At 41.1% G+C, this 18,735-nt stretch overlaps 1 protein-coding gene across 9 annotated transcripts in view; it reads left to right on the forward strand.

The window, feature by feature from the left end:
• Window positions 1-18,735, forward strand: part of AOPEP (aminopeptidase O (putative)) — a 423,192-nt gene that overhangs the window by 383,958 nt on the left and 20,499 nt on the right. For 4 of the 9 annotated variants that reach the window (XM_025281992.3, XM_044940256.2, XM_044940254.2 and 1 more), the window contains one exon: window positions 12,665-12,781. The exons of 4 other annotated variants lie outside the window; for them this stretch is intronic. In XM_025281992.3, coding sequence (XP_025137777.3) covers window positions 12,665-12,781 — 117 coding nt within the window. Of the gene's footprint in view, window positions 1-12,664; window positions 12,788-18,735 lie in introns of those variants that run through there. One more of the 9 variants, XM_044940260.2, reaches the window with a different exon arrangement.

Below are 18,735 nucleotides of genomic sequence, written 5' to 3' on the forward strand. Positions count from 1 at the left end.
CTCCTTCCAGGTCGGGCCCGGGGCCGTCAGCTGGTGTTCGTTAGGAGAATTAAGGTGCTTTCTTCCCCGTCTACCAAATCCCTTCTCATTTTCCTCCTCTTAACCTCAGTCTTTCCACCAAATGAGTTTCAGCAAGAAAGCAAGCCAAGTTTAACTTGTTCACTCGTGATCGTTCTGCTTCATAAATCTGTCCTTATTTGCTCACAGCTAACAGCCCATTCTGTGGAGGTTGCATTCCCACTACCACGGTGGTATCATTTGATGTGAATGGGAGTTCTAGTTGCCTTCAAAAATACTATATGGTGCTTCTGACGGGCTCTTGCCTTTGTTTTCACACCGTTGTGCTTGTAAACATTTTGAACTTTGAGTGCATTCAAGGACATGGGCGTTGGTATTGTAATTTTTTCTGTGTATTTTATTTACGAAAGCTTCAAGGAAGACAGATCTGTTAAATACATTCTGAAGTGCTGCTTACTTAAAGGAAAAGTGTAACAAATTACTGCTCAGACTGGAACCTTCTTTAGAAGTGTTGTACAGGTTAACTTTAGTCTCTAGAGCACTGTCCTCTTTGCTGTTTGTTAAAGGATGTGTGCCTACATAGTAAAGGGTTCGGGTCTTTACTCTCAATTCCTAGAAAACATTCTTAGTTGGAAACGTAGCCCAAGTTTTAAACTTTGATTCTTTAGAAAACTTTGTTAGGATTGCCCTAGAGGGAGCAGCCTGTTCATGTTTTGTCTCAAAGGTAACTACTACTTGTAAAGTTCTGAGATGAGATCCTACAGTGTGAAATCAACAGGAAGGTGGTTTTCAATCTATGAAGTTTCATTTAGTAAATTAAAAAATCTGTGCTCACCTATTGTTTTGGTGAAGGTCTGTGATCACTGATTTTTCAAATTGACTTGTTATAAGTAAGTCAGCTTCACTCTGGAATACAATGTGTAGATTACAATTGGTATGTCGTAACTTCCATAAAAGCACAGTTGCAGAAATTCTGTTAAAATGTAGAGAGTAAAATATTTTTTGAAGTTTCTCCTTTTAGTTTTAACTATATAAGAAAAAACCTCTTAAAAACTACACAAAGAAAATAGTTTTCATTTCCTCTCTCTGTTTTTTTTTAACATAAATTCCGAAATTTATAAAGCAGATGAGCTTGGATACTCAGAAGAGGAAAGGTTTGTCTTTTTTGTAGACTTGACTGTTTTTCATTAAAATTGAATAAACAACTCAAAAACTTAGAAATGTCTTAACATTTCTTGTAATTTCCAAAAGTTCTGTGCTATTAAAATGTATTATGCTTATTAAAAATACTACTAAATTTTTCTTATACGAGCACGTTATACATACATAAAGGCAGATATAAAAAGCATGCCAAAACTTGAGTACAATTTGTATGAAGTTGCTTCAGGAGTCTCTGAAGAATAACTTGCAATACTTGAGATTTTAGTAGTTTACTTACTACTAGTAAACGTACATTATGTTTACTCATCTTCATGCCAACCAGGAAATATGAAAAGGTGTTGGTAGGTCTCAGACCTGCTAGGATTTTAGGTTCGTGGTTAGTAAGTGGTTAATAAGTATGTGTCTGTTTTGCCTCTTTGAAGACTTACTTCTGTTGATTGCCTTTGACGTATTTGAGTTCACGTGAGAGCATTTTTCTGTGGCAGCAAACAAGGACAAATTTCAGATTTCCTGCTCCTATAACCAGCTTCAGGCTGGTCCGGACCATGAGTCCAAGTTGGAGCTCACAGTAGACGTAAGATTGTCTGAATAATCTTATGTATATATATTATATATATAAATATATATGTATGTGTATGTATATAATGTCTAAATTCTGATGACAGTAAGAATATTTTTATAATACTCTTTCAGTCTGCTTGTTGGGAATAGTTCTTATCGTGATGAGAAGTACATTAATTTATGAATTACTCAGTCCTTTGTGCATAGTGTGCAACTTTGGGTAAACAAAGCTGGCATCATTCATGTGCGTTCAGTTTATGGTTCTGGTTCCCATTCACCTGTTTGTTTCACCATCTCACATGATGTGCACATAAGACAGCCATTTCTCTCTCACACAAAATGCTGACCTATTAAGAGCTTTTACTCCCTTCACATGCATTGAGGTTGAGGTGGAAGGGAGAGAAGGAAGCATTAAAAATGAAGGAAGCATTTCTTTAAAGTGTGTGAAACTTGTTCTCTGCCTTTCTTTTTCCTGAAGCTCTTTAAGTCCATTGTTTTTTTCAATAATGTGAATTTCTGTGTCTAAGTGACCCTTAAGAAGTTAATTAATTCTTTGCTCTGTTCCTCAATAAAACTTTTCAAAGTTAATCCAGGATATAAAATGTCTGGACTAGAATCCGAAAGTATATGGAATTGGAGTGAAATCTGACTCCTGGGCTTTATATACGTTAAATCATTCTCAGAAAACTGAGACATTGGATAGTAAATTGTACAGTACTCTCACCACATTTTTATTAAGTAAAAACAACTTGATTCCTTTATTTTGAGAGCAGTAATTTTTGTATTTGGACTCTTCGCCCTCTTCCACCTCACACCCCCATTTCTCTTTAGTTGTGGTTGGTTGTACATATCGTTAAGAATATGTTTCTTTGTCAACTTTATGACAGAAACCACAACAAATTGTCAACGTGTGACTAATATTTATGTTTAGTTTGAGTTTGGTAGAAAGCATAAGAAGAATATTAGAAATTAAAATCTTAACAAAAGTGATAACTTAGGTTGTTTTGACTATGCACCTATGAAGAAGAAAGGACAGGAACTAGGAGTAATAGAATGTTAGTATTTTCCACCAGAATAAATAACCCAAGAGTGCAGTTTGTTTGTGATTATTATGTTCTCTGCTTAAAAATTTGAGTGTACGTGTGTGTCTTGTCCTTCAGTTGCCCGTCTTACGCCGAGCACCAGAGCATGAGTTGGTTTCTTCCTCCTCTTTCTCTGGCTGTTCCTCACCTTGCAACTCTTGTTAGTGTTTTTGTGGCTTACTTTTTTTTATAGATGTTAACTTTGATAATTTTTTAAAACATAATCTGTAATAACAAGTTTTAACGAGACTGGAAAGCCAAAGGACAGGTCTCTGTGAGAGATACTCCTGTTGAATCCCTGCGCTTCGTGCGAGATGGGTTGTTACGTGCAGTGCAGTCTGGCTTATTCATTAGTTTAAAAACACTGCAGAACCATCGTTTTGTTGATTGCTTCCAACTACAGTTGAGGAGGCATTTCGGTTATTTTACCATTAACTTTTTTTTTTTTTTACATTTTTTTTTTTTACATTTTTTTTTAAATTTTATTTTATTTTTAAACTTTACATAATTGTATTAGTTTTGCCAAATATCAAAATGAATCCGCCACAGGTATACATGTGTTCCCCATCCTGAACCCTCCTCCCTCCTCCCTGCCCATATCATCCCTCTGGGTCGTCCCAGTGCACCAGCCCCAAGCATCCAGCATCGTGCATTGAACCTGGACTGGCAACTCGTTTCATACATGAATTTTACATGTTTCAATGCCATTCTCCCAAATCTCCCCACCCTCTCCCTCTCCCACAGAGTCCATAAGACTGTTCTATACATCAGTGTCTCTTTTGCTGTCTCGTACATAGGGTTATTGTTACCATCTTTCTAAATTCCATATATTTGCGTTAGTATACTGTATTGGTGTTTTTCTTTCTGGCATTAACTTTTAAAGTAAAAACCTGTTATTAATACAAGTTTCCAAAACTTTTTTAAAATTTTGATATATTTAAGTTGTGTATTTTGGGGACTTGTTTTGGTTTAGAAGTGAGTATCACTTGTGGCTTGAATTTTCATCTGTAGCTATGTAAATTTTCTTTCAGTAGAGTTTTAACCTAAATCACTGAACTGTTGCTTGACAGCTGTTCTTGGAGTCATTTTTTTTGTATTACTCCATCTTTCCATGTTGGACATTAAGTCCTTTATTTAAATTTGATAAGAGTATCTGGCATGAAGTAGGTGATGCATGAAATGAGCAAGATAGGATTCCACCCCTTAAGGAGTTGCCTTAAAAAGGTACATTCTTTTTATAGAGGTTAAAATATGGTTTTGTTTGAACTCAGCTTTACTTGTATAAACTAAAAAGAGAAGGATCCTATTTTTATCCATAAAATTTTGAAAAACTTAATTTCAGTAAATCCTGATTTTTATTTCCTCCCACTTGCTAATCACCTGTAATTAATGGAGGAAACCACTGTTTTCAGACTGAATATCCCTAATCCTTAGGAATATTGTTTAGTCTCTTAAGTCATGTCCGACTCTTTGCAACTTCACGGACTGTAGCCCGCCAGGCTCCTCTGTCATGCCATTTCCCAGGCAAGAATACCGGAGTGGGTTGCCGTTTACTTCTCCAGGGGATCTTCCTGACTTGGGGATCGAACCTAGGTCTCCTGCATTGGCAGAAGGATTTTTTTTTTTTTTTTTTTAACCACTGAGCCACCTGGGAAAGCCTCTATTTGTACATAGGAACACCTTAATTTTGTGCACATTAATAGACCACTTTTTACCAGGAACGTAGGGCTATACAAAATAAACTCAACTGAATGTTAAAAGAATCTAACGTTGATGCAATTATTTTCTAGAAGTACTAAATTTGTAACAGATTATCTGATTTTGACATTGATTCTGGGTTTGAGTGAAATTACACTTACTGATTTTCCCTTGGGAAAAAACTCTGGAAATCTTTGATGGTTCATTTGTATTATAAATGACAACATAAAAATCTAAGCACGTGACTGATGCAGTGCTTTATGTATATTTTCAAAGCATTTGGAAAATTTTAAATTCTTTCTATATTTCTTTGTTTTTTTCCCTTTTTATTCTTTATACCTTATAAACTGTTGTGTTGAGGACTGACTTTCAATAGATTGCAGCAAGGGAAGTGCTCTATAATTCTTTGAATATTTGAGCATTGCTTGCACACAACTTACGTCTTAGATTAATGGTGTTATTCATCTCGGCTTAGAGAAGTACTGACATCAAAACTTTTGAGATCTATGTTGCTTTCAGATATTATTGTTATGACTAAGAATAAAGAGACTGTGATAGATTTCTTGGTGCACAGTCCTGCTAGGGGATCTACTTTTAACTAACTCCTTTACAGAAGACCCTGGTTTCCAGGTTTCTAGCTCAGTACTTTGCTAGAGCATATGCTTTAATCATTGATGCATTTCAGTGCTGAGATTACAGTATTAAATTTCTTTATAAAGTGGATCTTCTCTCCTTTAAGTAAATTACTGGGAAATTTTTAACATGGTTTAAGAAAAATAGTTCAGCTTGATCTAGAGGCAGAAAAAAAAGACCAGGCAGCTCATGTAGGTTACTAGGGAAGAAGTTGACGTAAAGAGTTTATTTCTTTTTGTGTATCTTCAGAAGGTTATTCACAGAAATCAGCCATAATCTACCTTCTCTTCCTAACTTATCACCCACTTAATAACATTTCTTTTCGTTTTAGCATTCTACAGAAACAGTTACATCTTATTCTTTTTAGTAGCTGCTTAATACTCTGTTGTGCGATGGTTATATACCATAGCCATGATTTTGACACACAGATTTTGACTGTCAATTTTCACAATAAAGGTCTTTTCATATGGTGGGCTTTTGAAAGTCATAAATTAGTTGGTATGCAAACAATTTTGAATTAGAAAATATCACTTTATAACTTAGGAATTCAGATTCATAAAATCTGTGCTCTTATTTTAGATAAATGTATACTCTTTTGGAAGATAAATTATTAAATACAGTATTAACTTAGGTAAGAGCATTAATTCTAAAGAAAGGAAGCAGATTTCTATTGAGAAAAACAAACCCCAAACCTGTGAATACAAGAAGTTAGAAGTATCTGAGTGTTTCGAGCGTTCCAAATTCTTTAGAAAGCCTTAAACAAGCCCGACATGGAGCAGGAGTGTTGTCCTGACAGGATGAATGGACTGAATCATTTAGGAATTTATAGTTTCTTCCTCATGAGCAATAGTTTTCTTAAGAAGCATAAAATTCAGATCAGGAATGGTATCCCTTTGGCCCCTTTGGTTATTGGTCTGGCAAGTTCCTGAATAGGGAAAGCAGACGCAAAGATACCAAGCATCTCTTATAAAATATTTTGGAATTTTCAGTTAGAGTGTTTACAAAGACTTATTTTCCAAACTGTTATGACATAAACCATTAGTGTACACGATTATAAGAGCTGACAAGAGGATTGCATTTTATGTAGTTTAAATAATATGCTTTGTATCAAATTGCATACAGTTTGGCTAATAATATTTTTACAAAAGTTAGGAAAGTGTTAGCGCATGAAAATTTGACCTTTGTAATGTGACATGAGTGAGATTTGAGAATGATTTATGCCAGTGAATTATTTCAGATGCTCTTTGCTAATAATGGTGTGGATTTTGGTCACTGTGGTGTCACTTTTGGAAGCACCACAACAAAACCATGGCTCAGAAGCTTGGTAATCTTTTTCAGCTGCAGCAGTTAGACTTGTTTTTCCCAACAGTATATACTTTTTGTGTGTGTGAAATGGGTTATATAAATATGCTTGAGTTTCCCTAAAATTTGTCTGTAGACATACTGTCTGTAAAGATGTTTGATAATCAGAAATACTGATTATGCTGGATAAATATGTCTCTTCATTGATTCCTTTATTTTGAAGAAAATCATTTTCATTTTTAATTATTTTATTTGGTGACTTTCATTGGTTGGCAAATCAAATTTCTGTCCCCAAAATAATATGAACCAGAGACTTCTGTTCTTAAATTTGGCAGTTCTGTAAAATGTATTCATTTTCTTCAACATGGAGAGGATGGTTTTTCTTTTGGAAGTTTTGTTTTCAGGAGCAGTTTAGATCAATTGGGTTTTTCTGCTATACAAGTTGTAATTTTAGACTAAAAACATTTTATCATGATAACATTGACAACAGATCTTGGCCAGACACCTGCCTATGTATATTTTATTAAATAGTTCATTTTTCTCGCTTAAAAATGTTTATCATTAAGAAAATGACAGATGAAAGATCAGTGATGTGAGGGCCACGGCCCTGGCCAGTGTTTGGAGCAGACAGAGTCAGCTTCAACAGAGTTCTGATACCCTGGATTTTGTGTTTCTTTTTGGGTCGTGAGGAAGAACTCTTGTTTTGAGGAACTTCGTAGATTATTATCTTCATTGTACACCATTTTCAAAAATCATTGTATGATAATTGATACAGTTTAGAGAATTTTACATATTTTATTTTGGTTTGAAACGGCGTCTGAGAGAGAACTCGGCTTACTTAAGCTCGGTCTTGCGTCCCTTAGTCGGAGCTCCTTGTTGCGCTTAGTGGGAAGAGCGTGTGAATGAGAGCGATTTGCTGTCACACCTGTGTGGACCTGGGGGCACCTGAGAGCGTGGAGTATGGCGGGTGTGTTTTCTGAGAAGAGTAAAAAGTTTGTAAGACTTTGGGGGACATCTTACTTAAAAGACCTTTTACATCTACGGGATTACCTTTTTAATCCAAGGGGCAAAGGACAACTGCTGTCTCTTTTGTGCCTCTGTGCCAGAAAACGTGTGACTTTCAAAGGTCAGCCGCCCTGATTCTGGTTTGGACCCTGCTTGTGTTGAATTTCAGCCAGCGTACCGGAGAATTTGAGATTTTCCTCCCTCCCCCATTTCTTCTGTTTTTGTTCAGTGTAAACAGTTCCTGCCGTAGTAACATAGACAAATATAGCAGAGAATGCTTTTCTGGAAGAAGAATGCTCCCTAAGCATTTTTTAACCATTTTTGGGAAGAATTGATCTTTCTGTGTATTTCAGACAAACTGAAAGAGAGGGAGGCCGTTGCTGTAAAGTGAAGTGACATCATATGTATTGCCCCCATTGATCCGCTTTTAGTCTCCAGCCAGGATAAAAGGAAATGGCATCAGGGAGGAAGCATGCTTCATTTAGGCACAGATCTCAGAGTGATAATGGGGTAATAATAGAACTCACGCCACTGTCATTCGGAGGCCGCATCAGTCCCAGGCTCATTCCCCGTCTGGAAGCCTCTCTGAGACTTCCTTCGTGTGCGGCTGCAGCTCGCCAGCTGGGCTGCGAGGGGAGGTGCCCGCCTTCGCTTTTGGAGGGGTGCAGCCGTTTTGACATGGACATTTCCATGCCCCGGGTTCCTTGTGTTGGTCCCACCTGTGCAAGGTCAGTAGTGAGATGCATTTGGGAACATGATCTGATCGAGGCTAGCTGGCCCTTTCAGAGTCCTGCTTATGGAAGAAGTGGTGGAGGGGCCTCGGTCGTGTGGGTGGTCTTCAGGGAGCAAGGAGTGAGTGATGCTCCCGTGACAGCAGTAAGAGGCTGGGAGGCTTCGGAAAGAGTCAGGGTTTGTTTTCTTTGTGCTCCTTGTAGACTTGGAAGGTGGATTTGGAAAATCCATATTTTCTTTCCAAGAGCCTGCGTAGAAACCTTTAGAACTGTTCAGACTTGTGTGGCTTGCCTCAACCCTTAGGTTGACTGGGAAAAAATTACAAGGTAGACTTTTCTTCTCTCTTTGTGCATTTCTGGGTAATTAGCAGTCATGGAATGCTCCATGTTTAGAGCATGAATACAGACTTCTAAAATTCTTAACAAATCTCATTGTATTGACTTGACCTTCTTTGGTATTTTATTTTCTGTGTTTGAGTTAAGTTTGCCAATGTTGTAAAGTTCTCTATTTCAAGTACCCGCATGACTTTGGCACCCCATGCCTATTTTGTCTGAGTTTCTGAGGCAGATGCATTTTAAAAATACCAAGCTGGTTTCCATATGGAAAAAATAATAACCCCGTCATGAGTTCCTTGTTTGTGCAAAGGAAAGAACTTTCTATTCCTATCACTGTTGAACTGTGGGTGTGAGTGCTACTAGACCCTCAGAAATAAAGACAGGTTCTTTCTATCATGTCGGAAGGGGCTGCTTTCTCAGGAGATAATGCGCTGAAGCAAGCGCTTTATTTTTCTTAATCACTCCATGGTGTGACTAAAGCCATGTCTGTCTCCACCCGGCTCCGTACTGCTGTATTAAACACAGTTGGCCTAGAAGTCATGTGAAATTTAATTTGATTTCTACGTGGGTGGGAGTGGAGTGACCCGCACAGCATTTCCCAGTGCTGCTGTGCCAGCTGCCAGGGCGGGTGGCACCCAGCACTGCGTCTGAGCTCGATTGCTCATGTATAATATCTCTCAGTTGCTTTGCAAACATTTCAGTTTATTACTTAGTACTTCTTTTTCATTATAGGGTGGTTTTATAGGGAGTAAATGTTTATTTTACAAAGAGAAATGTGCTGTATTAAAGTGAGCGACTTACCACATTTTTGCTTTAATATCCTCTTTTCAATCTTTAATCTCACGTGAACATTATGTAATGTTTACTCACTCATTTGTGACTGAAGGATACTGAATTAGTTTTGTTTTCTGTGTACTGAAATAGCATTTGATCACTAATTTGAAATACACCCTCCCTCCCCAATTAGAAGAGTTACAGTTGAAAGCCAGATGGCTACAAGTTGTTTACTGAAAGTCACTTGTACAAGTCCATTCTGAAGAATGCTGCACATTATGGAGGAATGTTCTCGTTCTCTGTGTTGGTCCTTGGTGCCTCTGCCTGCCTCTGAACAAGCCGGTTCTTGCATCAGTCACGGGATGCCTTAGTGAAGGAGGAGGGAGAGCTGGTGGGGTGTGTGCATGCCTGCTCTTTACCTTTCTCCAATTAAAGTAAATTAAACTTAACAAATAACCACCAAGGCTTGACTCCCCTCCCTTCTATCTTGGCTGCCCATCTTAAGTCAGGGGGCTTAGTCTTAAGTATTTTTCCATTGTGTAAAATTAGGAGAGGACAGAAACTTGCAGTGATCCTCTTGATTCTGTTACTCTGTGCAGGTATGTATGAACTTTTTGTTTAGAAGGAAACTGCAAGAGAGGTAAAAGTGTGAATCCAGGTATTTTGATAGGATCACATATTAGTAACTGAACTGGAGTTGATTGGTTAAATCCAGTTAGGGTAAGTTGAAGACCAAACTGGTCATCTTACCCAGGGTTTCTTTCCTCCCTGGGTCTCTCTAGTCTAAACCAAATCCTCAACTGACAATAGGCCTCTTTGTAAGCTCAGGCATATAATAGGGAGATGCTTTTCTTTCTACTCCTTCCTTCTCTGTAATTCCACAAATTGGCTGGGCTTGTTCCTGCTGTGTTTAGTTAGTGATTGAGGCCCCCACCCCCAGGTGATGGGTGTTCTGTGCTGTATCAGGCTGGGCCTTTCCCTAGAAGCTGTCTTCTTGCGTAGCTGTGGCTACCCTAAATTGGCTGCCTGTGGAAGCACTGCTGATCAATTTTGAGAGTGCTCCTGGGGCTGCAGGACTGGCCAGCCATTCTGACCCGATCTGGGGACGCCCCCCCACCCAGCCCCTGTACAGGCAGGTGGGCTGCTGCTGGACGCGCACCAGCCAGGCCACTGCAGTTAAGGCAGAGGTTGGGGGTGGAGGCACGTGGAGCACGTTTTGGAAAGGGATGTAGCCATGGGGTGGGGACAGACCGTTTTGAGGAGAAAGAATAGACTCTGTGAGAAGGGTTCAAGTGCAGGAGGGCAGTCAGGGAGTGGCCTTAGGGGGAAATGAGGGTTACAATCAGGGCTGGGGCTGAAGGTTTAGCCTCCACCAGAGGAAAGCCCCTCTTGGAATGCAGGGAAGGAAGATCCAGAGAGCAAGACTGCAGGGAGATGGATGGGAAAGAACGTGAGGGAACCTGGGGCGCGCACGGAGTCTCAGCTCTGCTTCCTGATCAGGAATGCCAGAGGCTGGGTGAGATGCCTCCCTCTGCCCGGGGCCACGAGGGCCCGCTGGCCAAGCGCTCGCGATGTGAATGGTGTTCAAGGGTATGGTATGGATGCTCCGCAGCAGCTGTGGTTCTGGACTTGGTCTGTTTTATAAAACAGCAGATTTAATAACAAGATATTAAAAGTAGCCTCCTGTGTCTGAAACTGGAGAAAATGGAAAACTGGCTTTTTGGTACTAGTCATTATGTTGTAAATTGATACCTTTAAAGCATCTTACAAACACAATAGTTTTAATGGAAGGAAATTAAGTGTTCTCCTGTATAATCTCACAGGGTCAGTGCTGAGTTGTAACCCTGTTTTTGCTGAAGCACCTTTCTTCTGTCAGCTTGAGAGAGGATCCACCCTTGACTCTTTAGCGGATGGAGTGATGTTATGAAATGAAAATACCCAAGAATCAAGTGTTGTGCCTTTGTGTCTGTCCATCTGTCTAGAGGGAAGTGAGGGTTTTATTAGACCTTAGAAAAGTGAGGCGAGAAAATAATAGGAAATGCTTTCTTTGTGGCATTACATGGTAAATGTCATGTATGCGGTCTCTACTGGGTTTTCCTTCAAGCACGTTTTGGAAAAGTGTGTGTGTGAATGGAGGCAGGAGGCAGAGGCGGACTGCACATCTGGGGGCAGAAAGGTAAAGAGAGGATGGGGGAGAAACCAATAATTTTAAAAATTTCTTTTAGAGAACAAAGTAGAGATTAAAATCCAGGTGTTCTTGTGAATACTCTATTGCTATAGTATTGACTTTGAGAACTGTAAGTTTGGGTTAGTTGACAAGGATTGTCTGGGCATAGGCAGGAATGGAGAAAAGCTAAATGTCAAGAACAGTGGAATTCATAGTAATTCTTTTAAAACCTTCATTTTAGAATAAATATTTTTTGGTTCCTACAAGATGCATCTTAAATTGATTTTTTTTTTTCTTTTGTCAATAGTTTGAGTTCTGTGCTAGAGGCTTGTCTAGGAACTAAGTTCTTGGATTTCACAAGTATTGTTTCTTCACAGATTAGTTTGTGTTATTTTTGAAGTATTAATATATAAAAACATCTTCCTCTTTTTCCCTTTAAATGGTAATGCCATTTTTCCTTACCCTGTATGAAAACTCAGGAATGTGAGTGACCTTGTGTAGTTGGGGTGGGGTGGCTGTATATATGTATATAATCATACATAACAACCTTTTTTCTGATGGAATAGTAAACTTAACAGTTTTTATAATGGATTATGAGACATGGCTCTAGTTTTATTGCATGTTCTTTATTTCTTGGTGTACATTTGCAAGATTTATGTTTTAAAGAAGGAAATATGAAAGTTGCTTCTTATTTCTGTTAAACTTTAATGTGTTTACCTAAAATCAGATGGTTTCTTAAGAGTATTTGTCTAGGCTAAATGACATGTTTTGGCATATGCATCCTGTAAAGAAAAAGATCTAATAAAACCATGGTAATGTTTTAAGATAAGCATAGTTTTTATCATTCACGGTGTATATGTACATTGTCATCACATTGTACATCTTAAAAAAAAATTCATGGTGTACAACCTAAAAAAAAAAAAGATAAACCCAGTTTTGATCTGCCCTTAAATATAGAACTGACATGAAAAACCCATGGAAAGTGGGATTCATCAGGCGCCAGAAAGCAGTGTCTTTGGAGAAGCCATGTAAACCTTGAGGTTTTACCAGAGTCAGGTCTCCAGTCTTCCCATGTTTCAGACAGCCACTGCAAGTGCCCAGGTTACCCTGGTTTGGCTGGCTTTGGTCTGAACATTTGGGTTTAATTTCTTGTAAGCTGAATGGCATCTTCACAGGCTGTGTGGTTTTGTCCTCAGCTTCTTCCAGACCAACTGGTCTTGCTTCTGGAGCATCTGTTGGAGCAGAAGACTGTGACTCCACGAACTCTGCAGAGCCTTGAGAGGATATACCGCCTCTCGGAGCAGGATGCCGAGGTAACGAGAACACCCTCAGAGTTTAAACCATGGGCCCTCACTGCTGGTGAAGATGGATGGTCCCGTTGTGTCCCAAACTATGGAAACTGCTTCCCTGGTGGTGTGCTCCAGTAGGGGCCTCTGATCCTGGGCATTACCACGGTACTTCTAAGTCCTGAGTTTTCCCCCCTTTCCTCTTAAATTGCTAAGACACATATAAGTCTCCTAAAGGAATGAGCGGACGAATGGAAGGTTTCTGAATTATGAACTTGGGTGCATCATTGTGTGCATGACGGTGGCGCCGTCCTGTTGCATATTAAGGAAACTTGGCTCAGACTTGCCAGAGCTTCTTGGTTGCATTCAGTTAGAACAGGAAGGGAGCCATGTGTAAAGGAAATGAAAACTAAATCTTAACAGCCGTGGTTTGAAAAGCAAAATTGAATGCTGTGGGAAAGCAATATGATGTGGTCCGTAATATCTTTTAGCTTATTATGAAGAATGCAATGTGAATCCTAAGATGAGTTCCAGGGTTTTTTTTTAATACATAAAATAATAAATATTGTATTTAGTCATCTTAAGTTAAACACACACACACACACACACACACAGAAAAATTCTCTTATATAAAACTCTTAAAAAGCAAACATTTGATTTATGTTCATTTGAGAATAAATGAACGTTTGAAAGCCGTACAGTCCAATATGGTAGCCATTAGCCCATGTAGCTGTTGAGCACTTGGTATGTGGCTGTTGTGCTGTAAGTGAACTATGTGGGTACTGGAGACATAGTATAAAGAGAAGCAGAATGTCTCAGTAATTTCTTCTTATCAATTACAGTGTCAGAATGATACTTTGGACATGTTGGGTTAAATAAAATATTTTTAAAATTATTTTCACAATTCTTAAGATGGAGTTAAGTCAAGAAAAGCCTGCTCATTATTAGATTAAAAGGTAAGATGGGCATTTGTTATACATTTTAAAACCCTTACATAAATTCAGGAGTTAATTGAAAAACTCCAGAGGAAACATATGTAGCTTTTTACCCATCTCAGCATAGATCAAACATGCAACTGTTGCTGTTTATTTCAGCTCTTATATTTTTGTTTATAGGAGATTCCAAATGCCAGCCTGTTATTTTTAATTAGTGTTTAAAAGAGGTTTCTATTTATAGGCATGAGGTTATGCTTTAATCAGGACTGAATACCACTGAAATGCCAGGCCCCAGTGACGGGCAGTGGGCAGACGAAGGCGGGAGGATCAAAGCAGGTGCCGGGCACCTGTCACTCCTCACCAGAAGCTGGAAGGTGGGAGACCCTGTTTTCCCCCATTCCTGTTGGCATAAACATAAGGCACATTGTGTCCTTAACTCACAGATCAACTTTGTTGTTATATGTAACTTCTTAAACCTTTGAGAAATATAACCAGTTTTATTTTGGCTGCTTGTTTTGTGTCTCAGACTGCACTGTGAAGTCCAAAGCCAGAGCAGTCTCTTCAGGCTTGGCTCTTGGGTGTTGAGAGACTGGGGTCTGGGGGAGGCTTTGGTTGGTGTAAGTAACTGGCCTGGTCCATGCAGTTCACAGATCCTCACTCTGCCAGGCACTAGGGATATAGCGATGGCAAGGGTCATCCTCAGCAGGTTGGGATTCTTTGGAAAAACAGCTCATGAGTAAATGAACAGGATAGTTTCATATAACAGCTTCAAAGGAGGTTACAGGTGAAAGTGAGCTCAGTGTCCCTAGATAGACTTCAGGAAAGGCCACAGGAAAAGGTGACATTCAAGCCAGGACCTAAGGGCAAGAAGGAGTTGGCCATACAGAGCCGGGGGGTCCAGGAGTGATTTCCATACAGAGCTGACAGCATGACATATGCTAGGAGAGGGGTCAGCAAACTTTCTGTAAAGGAGAAGATTTTAATATTCCAGGCCATACAGTTTCTGTCACAACTATTGAACTTTGCTGTTAACAGCTGCCTTAGTATATAAGCAAACAGAAGTGCCTGTGTTTCAGTGAAGTTGTTTATGGACCCTGAAAATTGAATTTCATATAATTACCACATCTCAAGATAATTCTTTTTGTTAGGTGTTCCTTTTTAAAGCTATTCTAAAACATCCACAGCACTCTTAGCTGTGGGCTGGTTTGGCCTGCCCCATCCTGAGTTTGTTGACCCCTGCCCTGGGGCCAGTAGGATTGAGGTCAGGGGTGGATAGGGCCTGGATTAGGGCCTTAGGGCCCTGAGGCCCAACATACCACTGCCTTGCCCCCTTCCCAGGCCCTCTGAGGCCCTGGCATCTAGTCAGTTACACTGACAGCGTGTCTCACTGTGAGGTTTCCTTGAAATGTCACTCAGAACCAGGAAAACAATAGGATATTGGCCAACCAGGGTGTTTTCTAGAAACTTCATTAGTTTAAGTGTGATTTACTGTGACACTGATTAGCAGGAATTTTGTTGACTAACCATCTGCCTTTATTTTAAGTGACAGGACACTTCATGGGAGAAAGAATTATTTGCTGGAAAAATGAGGATTCTGACTTTATTCTTGATGCTTCTCCTTGACCAAACATACAGTTATCCTTTCGGTTATTATCAGGGCTTTTAAATATGTAATACATAGCGGTCATTCAAAACATGGCTGAAGATGCTGGACTGGGGCAGGGCTGTGTACGGAGCATCCCTATGGGAAATGGCTCCAAAGGAAATTTCCTAGCAAGGAACCACGTGCGTGATGGAGCTGACACTCTTTGTTCAGGGTGCTGCCACAGGCCCTGGGACCATGATGCTGAATTAGGTGTCTGCAGAAGACTTCAGCCCAGGACGGCCGGGGTGGGGTTGGGGGGTGCCTAGCACAGAAGCAGGGAGTGCTCATGACGGTGGGGGTTTTCCTCACATTTCCAGGAGGCACATAAAGCGCACCCCCTCTCCCACCACTCCTCCTTGGACTAGCATTTCTCCTAAAAGCATAGATGTGAGGTCACTTTTTGAGAAGGTGAGCCTGCCCTTTCCATAGCTCATTTAATGCCGTAATTTCCCAGCGCTGCGAAACTCTCTCCGTGGTGGAGCAGCATGTTCTTGATGGACCAGACGTCTCGACTGTGAGAAGCCTGTGCTGCCTTGCACCAGTCCCTGTTCAGTAGTTGCTTTATCTTCTTGGCTGTCACGCCCACTTGTCCCTTCCCTCCCACCTTCTTTGTGTGGGTGGGCTGGTGCTGTCTCACTGGGAAGTTGATTTTAATGATTATCCTTGCGTGGCTCAGTATTTGTACTAGTTGTGTTGCTTCTGTGTTCTGTTGTGTTCACAGAATGTCCAGTCTTGATCAGGATTTCTGGGTGTGGCAGCCAGGTTGATGTTTGCCAGCTGTTTGCTTGTCAACGGCACACGTTTCCACGTTATGTGCCTCTTGTCCTCTGTGTGGTGCGTCACGTGGTGTGAGTACACAGGTCTGCCCTGCAGGGAGGGACACGTGTGTTCAGAATCTTAAAAGGAAACATGCATGAGGGCACATGTAATAAGCTGGGCACAGTGACGCGTGTCATCTTGCGTCATCCTCTGCCTTGCCTTGACACTCTTGTTGCCGCCATCTGAAAAGTGGGGCATTGGTGGGGGAACGTTTGCATTCCTTAGCCTAGGAAGTAGTACTAGCTACAGGAGTAGTTACCATATTTTACCTCCTCAGTCAAAGAAACCTCTAGCCATATGCTGGGCTGCTTTAAACTAAGTCAGAAAATGAACTGAAAGGGAAGCTTAGTTCATAGAAATGCATTGTCTATAGTTTCTCAGCATATTGGTTCAAACAAAGAACCCATAAAGGTTTTTATTTTTCATTTATTTGTTTTTTTAACAAAAATCAAGTTTTTGTGGTTTTAAATAATTGTATTTATTTTTGGCTGTGCTGAGTCTTCGCGTCTGCGGGGGCTTTCTCTGGTTGCGGCGAGCGGGGCCTGCTCTCCAGTTGCGGGGCGCGGGCTTCTCTCTGCGGTGGCTTCTCGCCGTGGAGCACAGACTCCAGGGAGCACAGGCTTCAGTAGTCGCAGCTCCCAGGCTCTAGAGCACAGGCTCAATAGTTTGTGGCACACAGGCTTAGTTATGGTTCTGTGGGATCTTCTCATATCAGGGATCAAACCCATGTCTCCTGCATTGGCAGGTGGATTCTTTACCACTGAGCCACCAGGGAAGCCCCATAAAGGTTTTAATACACAACTGATTCTTGAAACAAAAGATATTTTTCTAAGATCCCTTTTAAAATAATTTCCTGCCTGCTTTAGCAGGTCTCCTCAGCTGTGAAAATAGCCTTTCCATGTTAACAAGGTGAGGCTCCATGCACCTTGGCTCTGTGTGACCTTTGTCCCCGAGAGCCCCACAGCTAACCTTGAAGCAACTTTATTTCCATAGACCACAGTTCAACACTTCAAAACTGGGGCGCCCCTCAGGTGGATTTTCAGAAAACTCAAAAACAGCCACTCACTGTTTCACCTGGCTTGGATGGGAGCGGTGGGGTGTTAGAAAGTTCCCCCATGGTGCCATGCTCAGCTCTGATGTATCATTTAGTAGGCTGAGCCAGAAAATTAACTTTTGGGAGAGATCATTATCAGCACCAGTCTCCCCCTCATTGTATTTGGGGAAGCACTGTTGGTTGAAAGGAAAAGGCCCCCTGGGTTAGGTTGGGGTGGGAAGGAGTGAGCACTGTTTCTCCATCTGCCCCTGGCCCCAACCTGTGTTCAGGGCTGCTGCTCTCCCACATGCATCTTAGCAACAAGCTGGATGTGGTCAAAGGTCCCCAAATGGCTGGAGGCCACCTGCAAATCGCCCACCCTCCTGGGCCCCGTTTTCCTGATCTGCACAGCAGTACCTGGACTATTCTGCTGGCTGTCAGCCTTTTTGACCACGACTAACTGGCAAAAAAGGGCTTCACAGAAATACTTCTACGTTTGCTATTATTTCCTGATTCATTTTTGTTAAACATGTGCATTGTGATGCACAAATTGATTCTGTGACCCACTAACTCCAATACTTTGGCCACCTGATGCGAAGAGCCAACTCTTTGGAAAAGACTGATGCTGGGAAAGCGAAAGAAGAGGGTGGCGGGGGATGAGATAGTTAGATCGCATCACTGATTCAGTGGACATGAGTTTGAGCAAACTCTGGGACAGTGTTTGCGTGGTGCAGGACAGGGTTGCCTGGTGTGCCGCAGTCTGTGGGTCACAAAGAGTCGGACACGACTGAGGGACTGAACAGCAACAAATGAGTTGCCGCCCATAGTTAAGAAAATGCGAGACAAGACGATCTCAGTCTCCACCAGCTTCCTGCCTCCTCCCTGCAGACTTGTGGCCAAGGTTCCTGAGCCTCTGTCTCCTCAGGATTACAATAGAGCCACAAATCCCTTCTTCGTGGGATTGTTAACAACATGAGAGGTTTTGAAGTCATGTAAGATTCACATTCTCTTGTGGAATGGTCAAATTTTGTTGTTTAGCTCAAAAGTGAAGTCGCTCAATCGTGTCCGACTCTTTGCGATCCCATGGACTGTAGTCTACCAGGCTTTTCTGTCCATGGCATTTTCCAGGCAAGAGTACTGGAATGGGTTGCCATTTCCTTCTCCAGGGGATCTTCCTGACCCAGGGATCAAATCCAGGTCTCCTGCGTTGCAGGCAGACGCTTTACCCTCTGAGCCACCAGGAAAGCCCCTTGTTTAGCTCAAACCACCTATATATTGTCTCTCTAATCTGTCAGGACTGGACGTGAGGAAAAAAAAAAAAAGAAATAGAATCTACCCCCCTGTTAGCCCCTGAGCAGCTTCTGGTCACAGAATCCTTAACCTGGGGGCTTTTTGGCTTTTTCTGTGGTGGAGTGCTTAGTCACTCAGTCGTGTACGACACTTTGCAACCCCATGGATTGTAGCCCACCAGGCTCCTCTGTCCATGGAGGAGGCAGGATTTCTTCAGGCAGGAATATAGGAGTGGGTTGCCATGCCTTCCTCCAGGGGA

Source organism: Bubalus bubalis, chromosome 3, assembly GCF_019923935.1.
Source record: "Bubalus bubalis isolate 160015118507 breed Murrah chromosome 3, NDDB_SH_1, whole genome shotgun sequence".
In the NCBI taxonomy this organism is placed as follows: Eukaryota; Metazoa; Chordata; class Mammalia; order Artiodactyla; family Bovidae; genus Bubalus; species Bubalus bubalis.